The 25613-nt window shown below is 40.0% G+C and overlaps 1 protein-coding gene across 1 annotated transcript in view; it reads right to left on the bottom strand.

The window, feature by feature from the left end:
- MYO1D (myosin ID) overlaps nucleotides 1-25613 on the bottom strand; it is a 310008-nt gene that overhangs the window by 71760 nt on the left and 212635 nt on the right. The window contains exon 21 of the mRNA XM_081270002.1: nucleotides 17478-17632. Coding sequence (XP_081126128.1) covers nucleotides 17478-17632 — 155 coding nt within the window. The remainder of the gene's footprint in view (nucleotides 1-17477; nucleotides 17633-25613) is intronic.

Consider the following 25613-nt stretch of genomic DNA (forward strand, 5'->3'; position numbering starts at 1 on the left):
CACTGCTGTGAAACAGATCTCCAGATCTTTTTCATCTTACAAAAATAAATATATATATTTTTTAAATGAGCAAATTTGGTACAGTCTTTTAATCTTTCAGATAAATCACAGAACAAAAAAATTTTGACATTCTCAAAGGCTTACAGCTAGCTGATGGTAGCGTTAGGACCAGAAGCCACATTGCCTGTTTCCTGTCAAATACTCCTTCCTACTAGGTCTGTTAATTCAGTGCATATGCTAAACAGAGAAGGCCAAGAATTGCCATGCATCAAAGAAGCTTCAGATGTGGAAAGTTACTAATTCTGAATGGCATAATTTAGCTAGGCTGGGCTTGGTTTTTTTTTTTTTTTTTCCATTTGTCTTGGTACTCAAGAAATATAATATCCCTTAACAAATTGTTCCCTGATTTTTTTTTCTCTTTTCTGACAAGGAGTTCTGAGTCATCTGGTCCTGTAAGTCTGCTGTGCTTTTCCATTTTATACCTAAATTTCTTTTCTTCTTAAGCTCTCAGTCAGATTCTTTTCATTTTTTTGTGATATTCTATGCCTGGTATATTTCTCCCTAGATCAGGATGTAACTCTTTGCTTCATTTTGTAATAATTCTGTCATACCAAGGATCAAACTGATTTTTTCCACTATGAAAATTTTATGTTCATTTATTGGTTAACTAGTTGCTTTGTTTCTGGAAGAAAAATTATCTAAAATAATATTATAACATTGAAATATTTTTTTCTGGCTACAAAATGTATAAAAATCAGAAAATTGGACATTCCATATTTTTTGAAATAAGTTAAAAAGAAGTCCTCAAGTAAGAAATATTAAATGCAAAAAACATTTTTTTGGCCATAAATATGTTGGATATTTCTTTTAGTTTCAGGTATTGAAGAAAAGGAAGCTTAGGAAAAAAATTTTCAATGTGTCAAAGAGAAAAGCTAAAAGAAAGAAGTGTTGCTATCTTTTTAAGAAGGCCAGGGGTCTGGCCAGGAACATACACCATGTGAAAACACCTGGGCCCATGTCAATATTCTAAGCCAACATTCTAGAAAATAACTTGCCCCTTGCCATGTGCAAATTAACCCAAAAGAATGATTTCTATCTCTCTTCTCTAGTGCTAAGTTTCTTACTTGCACCCCAGTGCTGCACGTGACTGGGAGAATCACAAGTACTAGAGTCTTGGGGACAGATGTGGCCCCAGAGGCTTTCTTTCTCCACACGCAAACAAATGCCATACCAATTCCAAAGGCAGAACTTCACATTAACTTCATTGTGTGGTGGTTTCTGGTTGTTCTACCTTGTCAAGATCATTTGAATCCTGATTCTGTCATCCAAAATATAAGTTATCTTTCCTGGGATTGTGCCACTGGCAAGTCTGGTGAGTAGGTCTTCATCTTAGATGTTGTTTAAAGGAACTCCGTTAGTTTTACCCAATTTCTTCCCATTAGCTTTATGCTTATTTTTGTAGCTTTTTCTAAGTACTTGTAAATTCTGACAATTTTAGAATTTTGTTGAAAATTTATGTCAGGTTCTACAGTGATTTTACTCTTGGGGATCTCTGTTCACATTTGGGAAACTAGGAGATCCTTTGCCTGCCTTTAGTTTTTGGGCCCCTTCTCTCTCCTGACAGCACAGAGATTTCTGAGTGTGCCGGGGTCATCTGGCCTGGAGGTCTGAGCTAATAAAGCACCCAGTCGCTCCCTTTCTACTAGTTGGACTTCATATTCCCTGTTAGTGCTTATTTTTAGTTTCAAAACCTCACTTCCTGATGGATAAAATAAAATACCTTCTGTCTGCAGGATACCATCTGAGTAGCGATATCTGTCCCTTGTTCAACAAGCCACACTCCTTCCTCATTTTTTTTTTTTTTTTTGTCCTGGGGATTGAACTCAGGGATACTTGACCACTGAGCCACATCCCCAGCCCCAGTTTTGTATTTTATTTATAGACAAGGTCTCACTGAGTTGCTTAGTGCCTTGATTTTTGCTGAGAAAAAAATTTTCAATGTGTCAAAGAGAAGCTAAAGGAAAGAAGTGCTGTTATCTTTTTAAGAAGGCCAGGGGTCTGGCCAGGAACATACACCATGTGTAAACAACTGGGCCCAGTCAATATTCTAAGCCAACATTCTAGAAAATAACTTGCCCCTGGCCCTGTGCCAAGAGGCTTTGAACTTATGATCCTCCTGTCTCAACCTCCCAAGATGCCTGGTCTCCCTTATTTTTGTTATTATTTTTCCTGAGACTCATTAGGTTAGGATTTTCTTGGATTTGAGTGACAGAAACCTGATTCATATTAGCTTAAGCAAAAGAGAGAACTTTCTATGAACTAGATTCATTGGTAAAAAGTGACTTGCCAAAAGGTGAATTCACCAAAGGTTCAATCTGCTGAAAATCCAATTTGCCAAATTTACAAAATTTGCGTATTTAACAAAGCTGTTTTCCTCCCTATTTTTGTTGGGTGGACTATCAGGGCTGGTATGAGCGCCTGGGGTTCTTGGTGTCAGACTCTTCCCAACCTTCAGCCCACCCCTTGCTGTCCCCTGGGCTTTCCCTCTGGCCCCCCTCAGCCTCCCTCCTCAGTGGGATTAGCAGCTGGGAATAGGCTCTCCTCTCTTTCCCCGTTTTTCCTCTGTTCTAGCTACCCCCAGCTGCAGTGGGGCCAGAGTCATACTGTTGAAAACTGTTAGGAAAACAAAATACAAATTGATCACTTAGAACTTTGTAGAAATCCTCAAAAGTCATCAATTGCCATCCTGCCTAAGTGAACTGTTACAAACTGTAAGGAGTCAAGAGAGAGGCATTTTTGGTAAATTGGTGAATTTGGAAAAATTAAGTGAATTAGTCATTTGGCAGATTTGATGGGATAATACTAAATATCAAATGGAAAAGATCAGAAAAGATCAAAATTTAGCATCTGGGCTGGGCTGTAGCTCAGTGGCAGAGCACTTGCCTAGCATGCGTAAGACACTGGGTTTGAGCCTCAGCACTACATAAAAATAAACAAACAAAATAAAGGCATTCTGTCCATCTACAACTACAAAAAAGAAAATTTAAAAAAAATTAGCATCAACCAAAATTCCCATAGGAAATGCTAAAACCTGTGCAGTTTTACAACGGCTTTGTATTTTGGGAACTGGTTTGCAAAGGTTAAAGTGCCAGATGCTAGGAACAATGTGGATCTGCATGACATGAAATGTAGGTAGATGATTTTTAAACGTTGAACTCTACTGTCTGGCACTGTGAGGTGGGAATGGTCATATGGATTTCATGACCTCCGTAGGAGCACTATGCTTATATAAAAGCACCTAGGAGCAGCAGCACATCCTTCCTTGACCCTTCTACATAAACTCCAAACATACCTGCAAATCTGAGCAAAATACATTTTCTGCTATAATTCGTTAAAAGACTAATCCAACCCAAAAGCCTTAGTTTTTTTCAACTTGGAGACACTTTAACAGCTGGGCAAGGTGATACACACCTGCTTACTCAGGTGGCTGAGACAGGGGGATCACAAATCCAATGCCAGCCTCAGCAACTTAGCAAGGCCCTGTCTCAAAAAGCTGGGGATGTGGTTCAGTGGTAGGATGCCTCTGGGTTCAATCCCCAGTACTGGGGAAACACGCTGCTAAGAGGAAAATATTTAAGAATTCATCCTCCATATATAAAAAACTCAAAAAATTTAAACACGAAAACAAAACAAAAATCTAATAATTCAATCAATTAATGGGCAAAGGAACTGGACAGGTACTTTGCAGAAGAAATAATATGGATGGTCAACAAATATATGAAAAAATGTTCAACATCTCTAGCAATTAGAGAGATGCAAATGAAAACTACACTGAGATTCCATCTCACTCCAGTGAGAATGCAAATATCAAGAATATAAGGAACAGGGCTGCTGCTGGAGCTTGGTGGTAGAGCGCTTGCCTGGCACACATGAGGCACTGGATTCAATCCTCAGCATTAAATAAAAAAAAGATATTAAAAAAGAGAATACAAGTATCAATAAATGTTGGTGAGGAGGTGGGGAAAAAGATACACTCACACTTTTTACTGGTGGGACGGCAAATTGGTGCAACCACTATGGAAAGCAGTTTGGAGATTCCTAAGAAAACTTGGAATGGAACCACCATTTGAACCAGTTATCCCACTCCTTGGTATATACCCAAAGGACTTAAAATTATCATACTATAGTGACACAGTCATATCGATCGATACTGATAGCAGCTCAATACACAATAGCTAAACTGTGGAACCAGCCTAGGTGCCCTTCAATAGATGAAGGGATAAAGAAAATGTGGTATATTATGATATTTGCTGGTAAATGAATGGAACTGGAGACTATCATGCTAAGTGACATAAATTAATCCCCAAAAAACAAAGGTTGAATGTTTTCTCTGATATGTGGATGCTGACATACAATAAGGGGGGGTAAGAATACAAGTTTATTGAATTAGACAAAAGGGAATGAAGGAAGGGGGGGATGGGAGTAGGAAAGATAGGAGAATGACTCAGACATAGCTTTCCTATGTTCACATATGAATACATTACCACTGAAACTCTGCATCATGTACAACTGCAAGAATGGGATCCTAATTAGAATAAGTTATATTCCATGTAAGTATAATAGGTCAAAATACGCTCTACTGTCATGTATAGTTAAAGGGAACACATAAAATAAAAAATAAAAAATAATGAAGCTGGACATGGTGGGACATGCCTGTAATCCCAGTGGCTTGGGAAGCTGATGCAAGAGGATCAAAAAGAGCCTCAGCAACTTAGTGAGGCCCTCAGCAACTCAGTGAGACTATCTCTAAATAAACTGTTAAAAAATGGCTGGGGATGTTGCTCAGTGTTTAAGTACCCCTGGGTTTAATCCCTGATACCATAATAATAATAACAACAACAACAACAACAACAAAGAACCCATCCTCCAACAATTCCTAAGAGTATAGTAAATTCTGCCAATCATCTGCAGTTCACATTCGGACTATATAAGACCACAGTGTGGCTGGCCTCTCAGATAAGCCAATCTGGCCCAGAGGGAGTCAGGCCCATGTCACTCAAGCCTCTGCTTCTCCCTGTAGGTCTGGTCTACTGCATGCTGCTCTCCTACTGAGACCAGCTTCTGCATTGGAAACCTGCTCAGTCATAGCTTCCAAGGGTTCTCCTCCAGACACATGAGCGGCAGTGACCTGTGAGTCTTCTCGTCCCCACGCCTGAAAAGCTTGAGGATGGGAAGCGGTCTAGCTTGGGTCAGGTGCCTCCATTCCCACAAACCCAGCTCCTGGGAGGAGGGCCATGGAAGGAGGAAGCGCCTCTGCTAGAACCAGACAGACGCGTGTGGGGAGAGGGAGGTCCTTGAAGGGCGGCTGGACAGACCAAATGACAAATGTCCCCACACTCAAACCTTTCCTTCCCCCAAATAAATATTTCCATCATTTCCTGGGAATTTTCTCCCCTGAACAATGGCTGCAGAATGGGATGAAGGTTCTTTAATCTCCTGCTTCCTTGCTGTCCTTGAAGGTGGTGATCGAGATCCTTCTCATTTTAGGGATTTTTTTTTTTATTGCTAATAACTATAGGGGCAGCCAAAGAAGCAAGCAGTTGGGGGAGCTGCAAAGATGAAGAAATTTTATTACAGTTTTTCTCCTGTGAGAGTTTCTGATTTCTGGTTTCATTACTGAGGGTTGCATCTACCCTTCTAAAGAACTCCACCCTTGCTGGCTCTTTCTGTGCTCAGTGCAGCCATTTTGGCATGTGATGGTCACGTTTGTGTTCTACATCAACTAATCCCCAGGTCCCTGCTTTCTTTACGTGGATAAATAGTTTGCATTTTCGATCATGTCCAGGCAGGATGGTGTCTATGTCATCCGGTTTTGTCTCACTGGATAGTTTTACATTTCTATGCTTACTTCTCCTTATTACTTACATGTCAAAGTTCAAATGGGCTGACACAGGGGTTTTTATAAGCTCCTGCTTAGTTTTCAGGTCTCATTTCTTGCTACTGTCCCTTTGGTCCCCTATAGTCACCCAGTTCTCCAAATGTGCCAGGATGCTTCTCTCCACCAAACTTTTGCATTCTGCTCCCTTCTCTGGGGAAAACCTTGCCCGATTTCCCACTTTGTTTCTGCATGCCCTCTTTCTCATGGAATTCAGAGCTGGAGTGAATGGTCATCTTTCTGTCCCTCCACACCCATAGCTGACTGGCGCAGGCACCTGCTGAATGACGGATGGCGTGGAAATGGAACGGTGTTCCCCACAGATGAGACACTTGGCTAAGTATGTTATGCTTACATAAGATCCTGCTTCCAATATAGCAGACAGGACCCGAAATAAACACTTTAAGAAAGCTTTTTAAAAATCCCATTATATCTGACATTCAATTTAGGAAAAAAAAAATCCAAAAGATAGCACAAACCAGGGTATTGTTCACTAATCATTTGCCAAATCCATGAATACCTCGCAGTACCTCCATTTTAAACTGTGTTGTAAGGTTTGGTGCTATGGCCTTTAAAAAAGTAGTATGGCTACTGTGAATGTGCATTATCTACCTGCAGAGATGCTGAAAAGATCATCAATTTTCTGGCACTTTCAGATTTACTCTTTGAACATGAAAGGCAATGATGGGCACATCATAAAGCATATAAGTGGCTTTGATCTGCAACAATCCTCCAAAAACTCCTATCATAAAAGCAGGTACAGCCTAGGATGACTGTGTGGCTGGGCACACCCTCTCAGAGAGCCCTGGCTGAGGGAAATTGGACCGGTAAGTGCTCACAGCAGACAGCAGCAGCCCTGCCTCACCAGTGGCCCTGGCTTAGTCACATGGAAAGCCTGAGTGGCTAAGTAAACAGGTTAAGTTCCTGGTGAAGAGGCCTGCTACTGCAGGTGGGGTTTCCTATCTGGAAACAGGCAGGTGGGACCTCGCTGCAAACTTCTTATGCTAATTAAAAACCAGGGCCGAGAATGACTGACAGCTCTCTTCTGGGATAAGTAGATGTCAACAGATCCTGGGCCTGGGTGGCTTCCGTGCCAATCGTCATCTCATTTCTAATTTCCATTGCTCCTGTACCCCTTCCGACTTCTCTTCATGGGGCAGTTGGGGATGTTTATTTTGCACTTTGGTAATAACAAAAAACCCATGAACGTGTAGTGGTTTCATTTTTTTTTAAAACTTACATTTGTCACAATGGCTTCAGCAAATTGGCCACATCAAACCCAATGTGTTTATCTGGGTTGTTTCCTAAGTCAGCTCATGAAGCCAGCGGATCTCAAACTTTGTGTGTAGGGACCACTTTGGTGGCTTAGCAAAGGTGTGGATTCCTGGAGATGATAGTTTAGATGCCTGGGATGGCCTTGGATTTGCCTTTTGAACAGCAACCTCGGGGATGCCAATGCACATGAGCATGCATTTTAAGGAGCCCTGATACAGAAAGTTCTTTTTTATCCTCAATGGCATGCTATTTTATTTATTTTTAAAATCTAAAACATCTAACCATGTTCACTTGGATGGACTTTTGTCTAAAACAAAGCTCTAGTATTTGTTTTTCTCACCTAGCTTCATTTCTACTTCTTGTGGGAAATGCTGGCTCCATTCACTTCATGACCCCAAGCACTCCTATCCAGCTCTGCCTCACCTTCTTCCAAAAAATGCTTGCCCTTGGTCTTATTGGAGATCACCATGTTCTAGAAGCTCCTACTTATCTGGTCATAGTGACCCCCATGGGGGTAGGTGTCCCACAACAAGTGGCAATCCTGCTGTTCTGGCTATGGTTACTGGTTAGTGGGAACACTCCCCTGGGATTTCTGGATAGCAGTCCCAAGATCATGGCCCTTACTTCCTCACTGGTAGCAAAGCTGGAAATGGGATCCAGGCATTTCTGGTCACATGGAAGAAGCTACTGTGGGAGAGCGAAGCTGGCGAATGAAGAGAAGTGAAGATGAAAGATGGAGGTCGTGACAGCTTTGACTCCGCATGGCAGCTGCTCCCCTTCCTGAGAGCCTCAGGAGCACGCACTTCCTTAGGCATCTGACTGTTAAACACACATGACAACTTGGTTGGGCATAGCATTCTTAGACCCTAACCTTTTCCTCTCAAAAAACAAAAGCTGTTGCTCCAATGCATTCTGGCATTTACTGTCTCAAAAGGCAATCCCGATTTTTCTTCCTTTGTAAGGGCATCTTACCCCACCCCAAGGTCTGTGTGCTTAAAAAAGAAATATCTACCTATATATCTATGCACACATTATATGTCATATATAACATATGTATAAATATACTTAGCTGTGATGTATATATATTTATATATAAAAATATACTCAGATGTAGCTGAATATATATATATATCACATATCATAAATCATATGTAATAAAAATATTCTATGGGCTGGGGATGTGGCTCAAGCGGTAGCGCGCTCGCCTGGCATGCGTGCGGCCCGGGTTCGATCCTCAGCACCACATACCAACAAAGATGCTGTGTCCGCCGAGAAAAAAAAAATAAAAATATTCTATGTAAATATTTGTTACTCTTAAATTATAAAAAGTCATTATGGTAACAAATAGGCACTCTAGATTTTCAGACAAGGTACTTTCAGTATAGGAATATTTTCTTCTAGAATGCTTTAAATTACCATATTTTACTGTGTCTTATGTTGCTAAGAAAGATAAAGAGCTGTCCACCATATCTGTGAGAATTCATTAATTTATATCCCAATTTTCACAGATGTTAAAATTTAAAATACTATATTTAGAATCCTTAAGATAGAGTATTACTTGCACTTATTCTGAATCTGTTTCAAGTACACCTGTTCTTTTAGTGGAAGCTTTTGTGTTTGGTCTTCTCTGTCAACTTTTAAAATCAGTGCCCTCCTCTTCTGCCTGAGGGGAGACTTTTCCTTTCTTTCTTTTTTATTCTTCTTTTCTTTTGGTGTTGGCGATGGAATCTAAGGACACTTTATCACTGAGCTACATCCTCAGTTCTTTTATTTTTTTGAGATAGAATCTCTGTGAGTTTCTGAGGCTGGCCTCGAACTTGTGGTCCTCCTGCCTCAGTCTCTTGCGTGGCGGAGAGTACAGGTGTGCACCACTGCATCTGGCTTCTTTCAGATCATTTCTATCTTCTGTAATATCAACTGCTACTTTCAGATTTTTATTTTGATTTAAGTTCTTTAAAATTTTTTCTTACTTAATTCAAATCACTGAACATTTGCATTCGTTTCTCAGCCAGCACTGTCTTAATCTGTTGGTCATATTGCCTTTATTCTTCTGTCTATGTAGAATCCACGCTTTCTTGAAGCAGATAGTTGCTATAATATGAATTTCCTGTTGTAATCCTTTTCAGAAATAGCTTTGCTTTTTTCTTTTCAGTCTTATTGTTTACATCTTCTTACTGCTAATCTCTTTCCTCATAGGACCCATAAATAAGGAGACATCTTTTCATCCTACAGTTCTCACATAAAAGGGGCAAATGGTTTCTTCTGGATTCCTTCTTATAGTCCACCTGCTTGTAGTTAGAATCCCTGGCTCAGCTCTTAAGCTGGATAGCTGACTTATGTGCACAGCCTCTAGTTGTGGTTTCAAAGTCTTTTACTTATTAAGAAACTGCTGATCCGAGCAGGAACCTCTACATCCTGCTTCCTCATCAGCTAACTGACAAGAAGAGTCTGAAATTATTTCTAGTTCTTTAGTGGTTAAAGAAAAGTGAATGAAAAGCTGCAGCTCTCAGCATATAACATCCCCAGGCCTCTTCCAGCCCAGAGCCCCATTAACTGCTGACTTAATATCTTGAAATAGCTAATCACTTTGACCCTAGATGCATTACAATGCTTAGAGCTGTAATCCTAGAATCAATGCAAGAAAACAGTATTCATGAAGGGAAGGACACTTCAAAAGGATGCTTCCTTTCTTTCATATGGAAGGAGGACTGAGGTACCATCTTTGGTAAGCAAGGTGCACACATCAGGGAGAAGAGCTAGATGTATCATACTGGGCTGTTTCAGCCAGCAACGATCTGATCTATCTAACAATCAGCATTCAACTAGTGTTTACAGAGAACCTTCCAAGTGCCAGGCACTGTTTTGAACACTAGGGAGACTGCGGAGCACAGCAGAAATAGTCTCTGCTCACATGGAGTTTATATTTCAGTTGGAATATGTGCAATAAACAAATGCACAAGCAGAGGTGTGGCCTGTCAGAGGGAGGTGAGCGCATGGGGAGAAGCACAGCTGGGGGGGGGGGGAAACTGCTGCTGGGGTGGAGTGGAGAGCTGCTCTCCATGGGACAACTGGGGCAGGCCTGATGGGTGACCTGAGCAGCAGCCAGGCATATCAATGGCCCACAGCCGAGTGCTGTTTCTGGTTTCTTGTGCTGTGGAAAGTTGGTCTCTCTGCAATGTTTTTATGTATATCTCCAGTGGAAGGTAAAGGAAGGGAAATTGTGGTCACTTACTTTTCTATCATCATGAATCAGATGCCTTCAATAATTACAATTGCAAATAGCCCAAAGATGCCCTTGAGATGACCAACATTTAATCAATCAGTCCTCTAGGTTGGCAGTGGGCAGCAGCCGGCTGGACTGGGGGCTGGGAGCCAAGACCTCCAGGAGGCAGCCCAGCCCCTCTGCTTCCTTCACCTCCTGCCAAGGAGGCCTCATCTCTCCTGGCCCCTGGCCTGCGCTCCCTGGGCAGCAACAGTGATGTGCAGCTGCCAAGCAATGGTCTGCCTCTGCGCATGAGGCTGCCCATGGTTTTAAGGGAGAGTTAAAAAGAACACAAGCAAACTGCATCAGAGGAGCAGGTCAAATGTTCAGAGAAATCCAGTAACCGTGCTCCTTCAATGAAGCAGATATTAAAGACACTGCTATGACAAACAAGAAGCAGATGGCATTGGCTTCTGGCCTTCCTCCACAGAAACAGAACAGGAAAAATAAGAAATTTCAGTCCCTGAGAGTGGGGTTATACTGAGGTTTCCAGCATCCAGACAGGCAAATGCGTGGACAGCTGCTGAGGGCAGATGGGTCCTGTGACAGCTTAATATTGCAGGGTTTCTGGTGACTCCTTAGTTAGGGCAGCCGATGTGCGACCATCTGTTTACTAGTGGGCAGAAAGGCTCACTCCCAGCAGGTCGTCACTGCTGAGAGCAGGACTTGCAACCCAAGAGCCCAGGGCGCCACCTTTATGACCTCGCCAAGCGGCTGGCTGACCCCCAAGCCACAGAAGGCGTCCCCTCCCTGCGCTCACGTGAGGTTCACCAGACCAGACACCACGGTGACGGTCCAGGAGGTTCCGCTGGGATGATTTCAAGATTCTGCACCGCCAGGAGATGGATCATTGGCTTAGAAAGTGCTTTTGTCTTATTGTATTTTTTTTTTTTTAAAGAGAGTGAGAGAGAGGGGGACAGAGAGAGAGAGAGAGAGAATTTTAATATTTATTTTTTCTTAGTTCTCGGCGGACACAACATCTTTGTTGGTATGTGGTGCTGAGGATCGAACCCGGGCCACATGCATGCCAGGCGAGCGCGCTACCGCTTGAGCCACATCGCCAGCCCCTTATTGTATTTTTTATAAACGAGGAAGAAAATAAGGAATTCAGAGCCATCTATGACATGCTAAAAACTAGCTGCCGTTTATTGTAGTAAAGTAAAAAAAATTCAGAGAGAGACACATATTTGTTGCAAAAGGTTTATGGTGAAAAATAAAAAAAAGTCTGCCTACTGTCTCTTTTTTTCCAAGTACTGAGGAGTTCTAGTACCCTCCAGAGACAAACATGATTACCCATTTCTAGCATATCTTTCCAGTCACAGTCTATAATATACATAGTTATATGTGTGTGTACATATCTGTATCTCTGTGTATTGTTAAATGGCCGGGGGGGGGGGAAGATAAGGTAAGAAAATGGTGTATGTTGCATACCATTTATATAAAAATTGCAATGAGAGATAGTTGTAATATAGATGGTTACATTCGCTCTCTATATAAGTGACCTAAATATCCTTAATGTTGCCCTTTGGGATATACTGTATATATACATATATGTATTTGTGGAGAGAGAGAGAGAGAGAGAGAGAGAGAAAGAGATATTACAACTTTTTTTTTTTTACATTGATATAGTATGCTATACACACCATTCTGTACCTTGCCTTTCCCCCCTACTTAACATATTTTGGAAACGGTTTGACATCAGTGTAGGTAGAATTCTTTTATACTGACTGCATTTAAAGTGAGCAAAGGCACTGAGAAGTACTGCAGTAAAGATACCTGTATAATAAACTCATCAGCATATCCCAAGATGTATTGGGCTTTGGGCCCTGGCTTCTCCCACTGGTGGAATTCCTAATTTGTGGAGTACAGCTTGCACCTGCTGAGTGGCCATATCAGGTGTTTCCAGATGGCACCTGTTCTGATGGGTCTGTGTTTGAGCCATACTGGTTATTAAAACAATTTTTTTTTCCTAGTACTGGATATTGAGCCCAGGGCCTTGTGCATGCTTGACAAGTGCTCTACCACTGAGCTATATGCCTCTGGGCCTAAGTATTCTTTTTCTTTTTTTCTTTTTTTTTCCTTTTTTTTATTGGTTGTTCAAAACATTACAAAGCTCTTGACATATCATATTTCATACAATAGATTCAAGTGGGTCCTAAATATTCTTAATGTTGCCCTTTGGGATATACTTATCAAAGATTATTAAAGACGGTTTTCAGGGCTGGAGGTGTAGTTCAGTGGTAGAGCACCTGCTTAGCATGCATAAGGCCCTGGGTTCCATCCCCAACCATCAAGGAAAAAAGAAAGTCTTTTCATATGTTTTAGGAAAGATGAAAATTGTGTGAATGGGTGCTTGGGGAGGCAGGGAGGATAGGTACAGGCTGAACACAGACTGCAGGTCAGAGAAAGAACCTAACTTACACTTAGTCATATTTAGTTTCAGGATTCACATGGAAGGAGAGGTCTGGCTTTAGCTCATGAGAGAAGATGGTGATAAGGAAATTTACTGGATAAAATGAAAAGCTTTGTCTTTCTTGTTTTTAATCATGAAATATTACAAATATCAGTGTATTTTTTCATCTGTAAGTCTGATGTGTGGTTTTTTTAAAAATATCTTCCATGTCTCTAATTAACTTACAAACATCTGACATTGTAATAACTTTTAATGTCGGCGTCTGCTAATTCTAATGTTCCTGTCACCTCTAGGCTGGTTTCAATTGGATGGCTTTTCTCCTCACAGTGGTTGTGATTTCCACCTATTTGCATGCTTCTTAATCTCAGATTGCTTGTCAGACATTCAGGTGAATTCTATGTGTGGAGTTTGGAAATTTTTGTAGTCCTTTAAATATGCATGAATCTTGCTCCAGGATATAAATTAGTTGGAAGCAGTTTGATCCTTTGGGTCTTGCTTTTGTGAATTATTTGGCAGTATCTACCACAGCAGTATTTATTCTAGGGCCAATTATTTCCCTCTGCTGGGGTAAAACCCTCTGGAGTCCTCGCCCAAACACCCTGTGAATTATGAGGTGCTCTGTTTGCCTGTAGGACACAGGCTCCTCCTGCTCAGTGTGAGTGCTGGGCTCTCTTTGGTCCTCTCAGCTGGTTCATTCCCAGGCCTGGGGAGTTTTCTCTTCCTTATGCACTAATCAGTACTTTGCAGCATACCTGAGGGGGATCCTACACAGACCCCTGGAGTTTGTGGCACGTTGACCTGCAAACTGAACTGTCTTGGTCTCCCTGACTCTCCTCTCAGCTTCCATGGCTCAGGGGGATCTGCCAGGTTCCACCTGGGTTCCCTGCAAACATATAGCCTGGCAATTCCCTCATGGCAGGGTCATGGGGTCAGTTTCTCTGTTTCTTACCTCTTGGGGAACACATCCTTTGCTCTCTGATGCCCAATGTCTTGAAAATGGTTGCTTCACACATTTTGCCTACTTTTTGTTGTTTGAGGCAGGAGAGTTCTTATCACTCCACCTAGGGCCTATCCCCCTCCAACCTTTTTTTAAAAAATACTTATTTTTTTAGTTGTAGTTGGACACAATACATTTATTTATTTTTATGTGGTGCTGAGGATCAAACCCAGGGCCTTACACGTGCTAGGCGAGCACTCTACCACTGAGCTACAATCCCAGCCCCCTCCAACCATTTTTTAGTGTAAAATTTATTCCTCATTTTTTAATCTGCCTTTGCTGACTTCCTTTGTTCCTTATGTTTGCCTGTGCATAGCTCGCTTGTTCTTTTCTTTTGGTTTATCATTGACTTTGAGTGGGGGAAGCCCCTTGCCGAATGTGGCCCTTGAAGAGAGGAGGCTGTCCTGCTAGGAGTGTCCAGCTAGGGGTGTCTTGCTAGGGGTGACCTGCAGTTTCAACTGGGCTGTGGCCTCACATTCTCTTTCTAAACTGCCATGTCCTGTTCCCAAGGTCATTTCTTCCCTTAGCTTGCATACATCCTTCCCCTTCACTGGGGACAATATGACTTAGGAGAGAGGTCCTGACGCCACAGGCCCTCTGGGTGGTAGCCACTGAACCATTTCTGTGCAACTAACTTTGGTTGGCAGCTGCAAATTTGCTTTTTATTTGTTCCCATTCCTGTGTTTACCCACTTTGTTTGTGTGTTTATTTATTTATCAGCAGTCAGCACTGCCTTTTATCAAGTAGCACTTGTGTTTCTACTGGGGAGATGGAATTCTTTCCTCCTTTCATCTGGGGAATAGGTTACAGAGCTGTCCATGTACCCCACCACCCTTGCATTCTCAGGACCACCTCAGTGCATATGATGTGTTCTTTTGAAACACTCTTGGATCCAATTTGTTGGCATTTTATTTAGTATTAAAAAATAATCTGTACTAAAGTGGGACTGGACTATCATTTTCTTTTCTTGTGCTACCCTTATGTGTTTGGGGTACAGTGTTGTACTAGCCTAATGAAATGAGATACTCTTTTTTCAAAATTTGAAAAATTCTGAAACTTGGCTGAAGTTTTGCTAGTGGATTTTTAAGTTATTTTTAAAAAAATATATATTTATTTTTTAGTTGGACATAATACCTTTATTTTATTTATTTTTATGTGGTGCTAAGGATCAAACCCAAGTCCTTGAATGTGTTAAGCAAGCGCTCTATGGCTGAGCCACAACCTCAGCCCCTGATCAAGTTCTGATCTTCTCTCTTTATAATTTTTTAAAGACAATGACTCCTGTTTAAATCAACCTCTGTTAATTTATGAAGTCTTGAGCCATTTCCTCCCATCTTCTGCCTAGAAAACTTCTTAGAATGCAGGTTAGAGAAATGATCTAAAGATAAATAATTGGCCTGGAGTTAAATCCCTCTCTCCTGTAGAATTCCATAGTCACCCCAGGGACAAGTAAGATCATATGCCACATAATTATGCTTGTAAAACACAATGTGGCTGGGAGTGGTGGCACACGCCTAAAACCCCAGTAACGCAGGATGATTGCAAGTTCAAGGCCAGCTTCAGCAACTTAGCAAGACCCTGTCTCAAAATAAAAAATAAAAAGGGATGGGGATGTGGCTCAGTATAACAGGGTCCCTGGGCTCAATCCCTAATCCAAAACCAGAAACAACAACAACAATACAAAAAAACTACAACGTGAACTTCAAAATCATACCAATGATATGAGACGTGACAATAAAGGAAAATAGAAAAAAAATGAAGTTAATAATAGCTTGATCATCATAATTCTAAGCCCAAATTTCAAGCCTGATATTTTTCCTTATTTAAACATATAAACATGCATATATATGCATATATATATATATATATATATATATATATATATATATATATATATATATTTAGCTGTGAATGAACCTTTATTTTTATTTATTTATTTTTATGTGGTGCTGAGAATCAAACCCAGTGCCTCACACATGCTAGGCAAGCACTCTACCAGTGAGCCCCAGCCCCAGCCCCCAAGCCTGACTTTTCTGGGGTCAGTCAGGACAGATTTTATGTCTCATTACTACTTATGCTCTTAATGCATAAGATAAAAACAAAAAGAGTAAACAAAAATACCCAGCATCTTGATGGCCTTCTTTGCCTCCATACATTTATGAATTTTAAAGAAATTAAATCTCTTGCATATATTAAAGATAGGAAGCATGCACCTAGAAATAAATCTCAGACCACATATGCTACGAGAAGGAAGTGAATCTGTGAATTCTATTTCTGTCAGTAGGAGACACTAAACAAGGACTAAGATTGAGACAAAATACTTCAGTTCTTCAGGCAAAAACTATTGTATCCATTACTACAAGCATCCAAATTCAAGATGACGAACTATAATTCCTTTAAATGCCCATACTTTGTGATACCTAAATGTCATTAGGAAGATAAGTCTGCTTATAGGAATCACAGATAATTATTTAGAGATGCTTTTATGTTTTTACCTTCCATTCTAAATTATAAACTCTCAGTTTTATAATTATTTGGCAGTTAGAAGAGCATTTTTCAAAGGCCTCCATATAATTTAAAGATCCACTTTGATCTAGAACACAAGGTTTAATAACATAAAATAAATGACCTGGGTATTCTGCCTCTAAAATTATAGTCAATACATTTATCAGGAAGAAAAAATGCAGTAGAGTTAGACATGTGGACATCTGAGTCTAAATATCTTTAGGAAGGGGACAAAGCCAAGTAGTACTTGATTATTTCTGGGAGTGTGGGAAATGTCTATAGAAGGAAAAGGAACCAGTATCATCACTTGGATCATCACTGGTTGTCTTTCCCCCCCAGCTTTGAGATGGGATGGGGGATGCAAATGGTTGCCTCAGTGAGAAGAAAGTGCGACTATGGAGAGACCCGCCCATCCCATGACCTCTCGTGGGAAGAAAAACTCCATCTCTAAAACAACTTCAATAAGTAACCAGACAAAATCCCTCCCCCATGTTAGATGATCCATTTGCAGGTCCCCATTGCCCTCAGGGTCTGCTCTCAGTTTATATTTCTTACATCATTGTTCACCACACACACATATACCCAGATATCAACTCGGTTTTCTATGAAGTTCTCAGAGTATACCACATTCCACCATGAATCCATGTTTTTATAGGAGCTATTGCCTCTCCTGGGAATTTCTTTAGTCTTCATAGACCTACATGTTATCTTGAATCTGCCTTCTAATTTGTTTAGCGTAATAGTAGATACGCTGATTGTATTGGAAGCAAATGAGGAGCTATAATGGTAAGAATACAAAGTAATTTCTTTCCTATTGTTTGGATTTAATTACATTTGGATTCACTGTGAAGAAATACCCATTAGGGAAACCTCTCATTGTTGGTTTAGCTAGAGACTGGGAAAGCAGAGGATCATTCCTAATCCTGAAGCTAAGCCTGGTTACTAATTTTACCTTCTATGAAACAGATGATTGGATTGTCTCTATGGAAGAAAATAACTCAATAGATTAAAATTGGCACCAAAGAAGTTCAGTGATAATTATGATTTCATACATTTAAAACCTGTCTTAGTTACAAAAATAAAACTTTACCTCTTGAAATGATTCGCCAGGACTCCAACAAGTTCTCCAATTCGACTCTCATGGGTGGGCTGCTTGCTGAAGAGGCACACAATGAGGTCTTTGTTATCTTTTGTATGGAACACTACAAGTTGGTCCTTTCCATTGGAGACGCTCAGACCAGTCAACTGAAAAGAGACAACACGGGGCCACTGCTAAGATGGTTCTCAAACTAATGAATTTTAAAAATATATTTTATGGGTTAGGGGATAACTCAGTGGTAAAGAGCTAGCCTAGTATGAATTCCACTTCCAGTACTGAAGGAAAATTCTCAGAGTTTTGCTCAATCATGGTGATGACTTTAATCTTCATCAAGTTTTGTGAAATAAACAGATGCATGGAAACAATAAAGAGCAGAAATGAATGCAATTGGAAGCAGAAAATGACAGAGGAAAAAAAATAAGTGAAATAAAAAGATGGTTCTTTCCGAAGATCAACAAAATTGATAAACCTCTAGCCCAAAAGCAAAAATGGAGAGACCTTGTCTCTAGCATCAGGAATAGAAGAGAAGCTACTGCTACATATGTGGATATTAAGCAGATGATAAGGGAATCTTCTGAACAGCTTTATGTACCACAATTTATTCAACAACTTAGATACAACAATAAAATTCCTTGAAATCTAAAAACTACCAAAACGCCCCCAAGAAGAATTCTCCTAAATAGTTCTCCGTTTAACAAATTAAATTTATAGCTATCAACCTTTAAAAAAGAAAACTGCAGGCCAAGATGATTTCACCAGTGAATTCTACCAAGCATTTAAAGAAGAAATAACACAATTGTCACATCTCTTCTAGAAAGAGAAGGGAACACTTCTAATTTATTTGAAAAGCTATTATTGTTCTGATCCCCAATATAGATACAGAGAGTACAAAAAAAGTATAAACCGAAATGCTTCAGCAACATGGATGTAAAAATAGGCAATAAAATATTAGCAAATTGAATCCAACAACGTGTAAAAAGAATTATGAGGGGAGTTAATATAAGAAATGCAAGGCTAGTCCAATATTAAAAGTCCACCAATGTGGCTGAGCACCTGCCTAGGGTACCTGAGGCCTTGGGTTCAATCCCCCATATTGAAAAAAGAAATCAGTATTGCAACAGAATAAAACAACAGAATAGAAAAGAAAAGCCAACTGATGTAGAAAAAAAACTTGATAAAATTCATGATCTACCTCTGATAAAAATTTCTCAGCAAATCAGGATGAGAAAACTTAACCTGATAAACGATTTCTATCAAAATGCCATAGCTATCTTAGTGGAGGAAGACTGAATGCTTTCCCCCTAAGACCAGGAACAATGCTAGGATTTCCACTCTCTGCTGCTCCACAGCATCACGTTGTTGGCTCTAGCCAGTGCACAAGGCCAGAGTCAAAAAACCACACAGCACACACTGAAAAGAAACAAAAGTCTATTTTCAGACTGTGTGGTCACTGACACAGAAAATCCCAAGGAAGCTATAAAATAGTTCCCAGAACTAATGAGCAAGTTCAGTATGGTCAAAGGGTATAAGGCCAACATACAAAAAATATTTCTATATACCACAAAGAACAACTGGAAAAGGGAATTTAAAAATAAAACCACCCACAACTTTAGAAACAAAAATACTGGGCTGGGGCTATAGCTCAGTGGTAGAGCACTTGCCTCGTATGTGGGAGGCACAGGGTTCAATCCTCAGCACACATAAAAATAAATAAAGATATTGTGTCCATCTATAACTAAAAATTTTTTAAAAAAATACCTAAGATACAAATCTAGCACAACATTGTAGTGTTGCATCAATAAAAAATGTGGAGAAGAAAAACCCCACAAAATGTTGAAGAAGTCAAATTAAAATGCCGATTAAAGCAGTTTACAAAAATCTAAATAAATGGAGAGGATGATTTTATCAATTGGAAAACTCAATATCGTTAAGACACCAATTTTCCCCAAATTGATAGATAGATTTTTTTGTTTTCCTATACTGGGAATTGAACCTTGGGTGCTCTACCTCTGAGCTACATCCCCAGTCCCTCCCTCTTTTTTGAGGGATTGAACTCAGGGGCACTGGACCACTGAGCCACATCCCCAGCCCTATTTTGTATTTTATTTAGAAATAGGTTCTCACTGAGTTGCTTAGTGCCTTGCTTTTGCTGAGGCTGGCTTTGAATTTGAGATCCTCCTGCCTCAGCCTCCCAAGCCGCTGGGATTACAGGCATGTGCCACTGTGCCAGCCTTCATCCCGGCCATTTTTATTTCTTTATTTTGACCCAGGGGTCTTGAAAAGTTGCCAACACTTGCGTAGAGTTTGGGATTTTTCTGCCTCAGTCTCCCAAGTAGCTGGGATTATAAGTGTGTACCACCATCTGATCTATAGTTACAATACAATCTTAACCAGATTTTTGGGCAGATTATCAGTAAACAAATTCTAAAATGTGTATGGAAAGGCAAAGAAACTAGAATAGAGCCAGCGATTTTGAAAGAGAAGAATAAGGTTGGAAGACTCAGAGTAGCTGATTTTAATAATAATGATAAAGCTGCAGTAATCAAGATGATGTAGTTGGCAAAGGAAGAAAAACAGATCAGAAATGGACCTGCACATGTACCTTGGTGGATTTTTCCACCAAGGTGTGAAGGCAAATCAGTGGAGAAAAGATACTTTGGACATTTGGGTGACTTAGGACATGAGAATGTTCACATTCCAACAGAAATAAATGTCTCCCTAAATCACGCTTCTTAAAAATATCAACTTGAAATGGACCATGAGTCTAAATATAAAATGTAAAACTATAAAACTTTCAGAAGAAAACATGGTAGAGAATCTTTTAAATCTCAGGGTAGGTAAAAATTTCTCAGAAATGATGTTAAAAAAACACAATCCATAAGAAAAAAAATTGATTAACTGAACTTGATCAAACTTAAAATGTTTGCTCTAAGAAAGACACTGGTGGGCAAGACTAACCAGGGACTGAGATAAAACACTTGTAAAGCTGTATCTGACAAAGAATCTATATCCAGAGTATAAAAAGAACTCTTAAAGCCATAAGAAAGTAAAAAAAAAAAAAAAATTCAATTTAAAAATGGGGGAAAGATTTGAAATTACTTTGCCTGAAAAGGCACAGGAAAAGATGCTCAGATGGCTAGCCATTTAGGAAGTGCAAGTTGAATCTCTGATGACATAACATCATAACCCTGTCAGAATGGCTGTGATGGAATCAAGACAGACCACAACCACAACAAGGGACAAAATCAAGTGCTAGTGTGGACACAAAACAAGTGGAACTCACACACATTGTTGGGGGAATATAAAATAGCACTGCCACTGTGAATAGAGTTTGGTAGTGGACCCAAGAAGGTACATGCAGTAATGGCACTTTTAGTGTCCCTCTGAGGGAAATAAAAACTGAAGTTCATACACCCTTCAACAGATGAATAGATGAAGAAACTGTGGTACGTTCACACAATGGAATATTATTCAGCATTAAAAGAGATTAAAATTATAGCATTTGCAGGTAAATGGATAAAGTTGGAAAATATCATGCTAACCAAAGTAAGCCAATCCCAAAAAAACCAAAGGCCGAATGTTCTCTCTGATGAGTGGATGCTGATCCATAGTGGGCTTGGGGGTGTGGGGAGTATGGAGGAAGTTTGATTGGGCAAAGGGGAGGGATGGATGGGGAGAGAGTATAGCTGCAGGAAAGATAGTGGAATGAGATGGACATCATTATCCTAAGTACATGTTGCATGTGTGGTGCGACAGAGAAATGAAAAGTTGTGCTCCATTTGTGTACAATGAATCAAAATGCATTCATTCTGCTGTCATGTATAACTAATTAGGGAAAAAAAAACTTAGGTTTTTCACAAAACCTTGCACATGGCTGTTTATAGCAGTGCTAATTATAACTGCCCCCAAATGGAACCAACCTGAAGATCCACCAAGAACGGATGAATGAGCTGTGATACATCTATACTACGGAATGCTACTTGGCAATAAAAAGGAACAAATGAATGATAAAAATCAATATGCAACACACAAATCTAAGAATCTAGAATACAGAATCTCAGAGGTATTACATTGAGTAAGAGCAGCCAGTCTCAAAAGGTAACCTACTATATGACTCCATTTATGTGACATTCTCTTGAATACAAAGTTATAAGGATGGACAAGGGATTAACAGTTGCCAAAGGCTGGGGTTGGAGAAGTCTGATACAAGGGAGTTTTTTTTAGGATGATGGAACTACTGTGTACACTGATTTTGGCAGGGGCTATATAAACCTATTCATGTCTTGAGACCCCAAAGTCAATTTTATTACATAGAAATAAAAAAAATATGGCTCCCTGGTTGTTTTGATTCCAAGACCTTCTACTTGGGTCAATAAAGCAGAAGCTGGAGAGATTTCTCATCTTGTATTTGTTTTATTGTAGAAAATCTGAAGTGCTGCCCCTGGCTGACCCAGGTGCTATCAATTAGGCGGGTATGCAGTCAGCCTGGTCCAGGGAGCCACCTGGGAAGTGCCCAGTGCCAGCACTCGGAATAGGGGCCACTTAGTGAAGATGTTGGAGATGTAAGTCCTATTCTTGGGAGATTCATAATCCCCCAAAGAACACTTTAACAGTTATGGATTGGGAAGGCCTTTTAGTTTAATGCCCCAATTTTATGGATAAGGAAATGGAGCCTCAAAGTTAGCTGATTTGCAGATCTGGAAACCAGAAGGCAGGCTGTGAACTCAGATCCTCGTTCTTTTTATCACCAAAAACCATGTGTAAACAAATGAACAAAAGATACATAAATTAGTATCCCCATGAATAGATTTTCATTGGAGGTGAGTTCCTAAGTTGATTTTAAAGAGTGCTAAAGGCAGTGCTTATTGAACGGAAGGGAAAATATTTCAGGAGCTGGAAATCATTCAGCAGCAAATTCAGATCTCGGGCTTTCAGAGACTGTCAGTAGGACAATACAGCAATTTCTCTGCCACTTAGATGGACAGCATCTAAATGATTTTTTATATGATTAAATTAAAAGTATCATTTTCATTTAAAAAACTATTTTACATCTATGATGCTTCACTCTCATTTGATTATTTTAAATCCAAAATTAAATTTATGCGGCACTTCTCAGGAGAGTTTTGATTTAACCTGTAACTGCCAGTGCATCACAGGAGCATTGGCTGCAGGGGTCTGGGAAGGGGGAGCTGCAGCAAGAGGGTTGAAACCCTGGGATGGAGGCTCCCTTCCAGAGGGTTCTTTTTCAGCCCCATGCCCAGCTCAGGGTGTGGCTTCTCTTCTCTGATCCCTGCTGGGGTGGCTTCAGCTGCTGTGGATAGGAATCGATTCTTCTCAGGCCTCAGAGTGTGTCAAGCCCCAGGGTAGCACTTAACCTGCTCTGCTATACAATGAAATATTGGGTCTCCATCATCCCAGGACAGGGCAAATGGCATCCAGAAAATCTCTTTTGTTCTGGGAGAGGAGATGGTACATAGGGAAGAGAGACTGCACGTGAATCCCAGGAACCTTCTGATTTCTTGGGGTTTCTGTCTCCTCTTTTTATTGTAACATAAGGAAAAACGGCAGGAGCCTTATCTACCTAACAGGGTGTGGTAAGGATCAAATGGGAGCAACTCGGGCTGCTCTAAAATAACCACAAACAAACAAACAAAAGACACAAAAGATGGCTTTTACACTCTTATGGGAAGATGTATAACAGCAAAACTCTATGAATGAAAGTATGATTTAAACACTTTACAGTACCATGCAGATGAAAGGTACTGTGAGAAAACACCTAGTTTGGGAAGGAGTTGCTATGTGGTGATCTCTGGGCAGCCATACAGTTTCTGTGAGCCAAAGGGAAGCTCCTCCTCTGACCCTGGGTGCCTCCTTTCTCACAGTCTGTGGGGTCTCTGATATGACAAGTCTCAACTTTCCTTCTCTAGTCTTGAAGGTTTGCCCAGGGCACACAGAATTGCTGGTTGCAACCTGCCTCCACTGTCCCAGCCTCTCCTGGGTCAAAAGGACCAGATGCTGGACCCTGCTGGAGTAGCCCGAGGGTTCAGGGCAGGCACCCTCCTCCACAGTATAGAGAGCACCACGGAGCAGGGTAGGTTGCAGTCCAAGAGGAAGCCTCTAAATCACATTCTCGTTTATGAAATGGGTGCAGAACAGACCCATGTTTGAGAAAGAGATGATTCCAAAAGATAGACCAAAGTTAAGTATACCCTGGAAGTGGCACAGGATACATACTACAGAAAACAAAAGAGTGGAAGAAAAATTCTCATGTTGAAGTGGTTTGTGTCTAGACAGAGAAAGATCACACAGGGCCAGGGTCACTTGGATGTGCAGCCCAAAGTGTCAAATTTCTAGAAAAAAGATGAAAAATCTTCAAGTACCTAGGCATGATAAATAAGTTACCTACAAAGAAAACTGAAGTTCAGGGTTACTTCCTTTATTAAAAAAGTTGTTGCTTCTGTTTGGAATTATAAGGAAGGATGTGGGAAGAGGAGAGAAAGGAAATGTTAATTTTTTCATCATTCATAGGAAAAGATAAGTAAATTCATTTTATTTTTGGTATCCACAAATAAAGATCAGTTAAATACTTAACAGAACCATTATTAACATTAAAAAGAAAGTATAACCTTCTAATCATTAGTAAAAGGAGAATAAATAAAACTCAACCAATGTAGTAACTGGAAAAAAGAAGGAAACAGCATTGGGAGATGAAAGTGAAAAGCATTTAAATAATGACTAAATTCAAGAAAAAAATGTTAGTTTCTGTAGGAGATATGAACTCTCATCTGGATAAGAAAAGCTCACAGATTAGGTAAAAAGTCAAAATTTAATTCTACTTTATTTATAAAATATGTATTTAAAACAAAAAAGACATGGGAAGATAAAAATAAAAGGGTGGCTGGGGACGGTGGCCCACACCTGTAGTCCCAGCTACTTGGAAGGTTGAAGTGGGAGAATCGCTTGCCTGGGCAAATAGGGAGACCCTATAGCAAAATAAAAAACAAAACAAAACAAAAGACAGACAAAGATATACCAGAAAGAAAGCTGGAATGAAATAGGAAAAACAGACAATATAAAATTCAAGGCAAAAACCACAAATAAACTTTTATATTGCCAAGAATATAATTTTGAGCTGGGCACGGTGGTGCACACCTATAATCCCAGTGGTTTGGGAGGCTGAGGCAGGAGGATCTCAAGTTCAAAGTCAGCCTCAGCAACTTAGCAAGGCCCTAGGTAACTTAGTGAGACCCTCTCTCTAAATAAAAAGTAAAAAAAGGCTGGTGCGGCTAAGTGGTAAAGTGTCTCTGGGTTCAATGCATGATACCTCCTCCTCCCGCCCAAAATTAATTGATACAGTCAATGCTAAATTCAGAAGAAAGTACGTAATCTACTATATATTATTAAATAAGAAGTAAATCAGTCAAACGAAAAAGACAAAACAACAAAAAAAGAAATTAATTAAATAATTAATAAAGCAAGCTAAAGATTAATTATGATAAAAACAGAAGTTAATAAATGTGAAAAACAACATACATGATGATAAATTAAAGAGCTGGTTCTTTGAAAAGACCCATAAAAGAAACAAATGCTCAGCAGAGTCTCATCAAGGAAAAAACAAGTCAGAACCTCAAATGTCTAATGTTAGCGGTGAGAAAGGGCTTTAAGAAAAAGTGTGTTTACTTTAGAAATCACAAAAGAACATTTGCAATTATGCATTAGTACATTCAAAGGTTTGTGACATGTGCGATTTCACAGGAAAAATGCAAATCACCAAAACTGACTCCAAGAAAAATAATCAGAATTGACTCATAATCCAGCGAAAATGTTTTTATGCTGTCAGGTAAACACTTTCCTAAATGTCACTGGGAAGAGGTGATGTTATAGGCAAACTTTCAAGGCCCAGGTAATTAGGTAATTCTTATTCTGCTTAAAATGCTCTAGGGCACAGAAAAACATGGAACCCATCCGGATTCATTTTATTTAATCCTGGTAGCAAAACTTGATGAAGTGCCATGCTTGTGCATGTTCATTCTCTCTCTCTCTCTCTCTCTCTCATCCCAGAAACTAATAGATGTAAAAATCTCAGATAATTAATAAACTGAATTTAGCAGGGTAACACACCATGAC

This window comes from Spermophilus citellus, assembly GCF_964194105.1.
Source record: "Spermophilus citellus genome assembly, chromosome: 17".
NCBI classification, from domain to species: domain Eukaryota; kingdom Metazoa; phylum Chordata; class Mammalia; order Rodentia; family Sciuridae; genus Spermophilus; species Spermophilus citellus.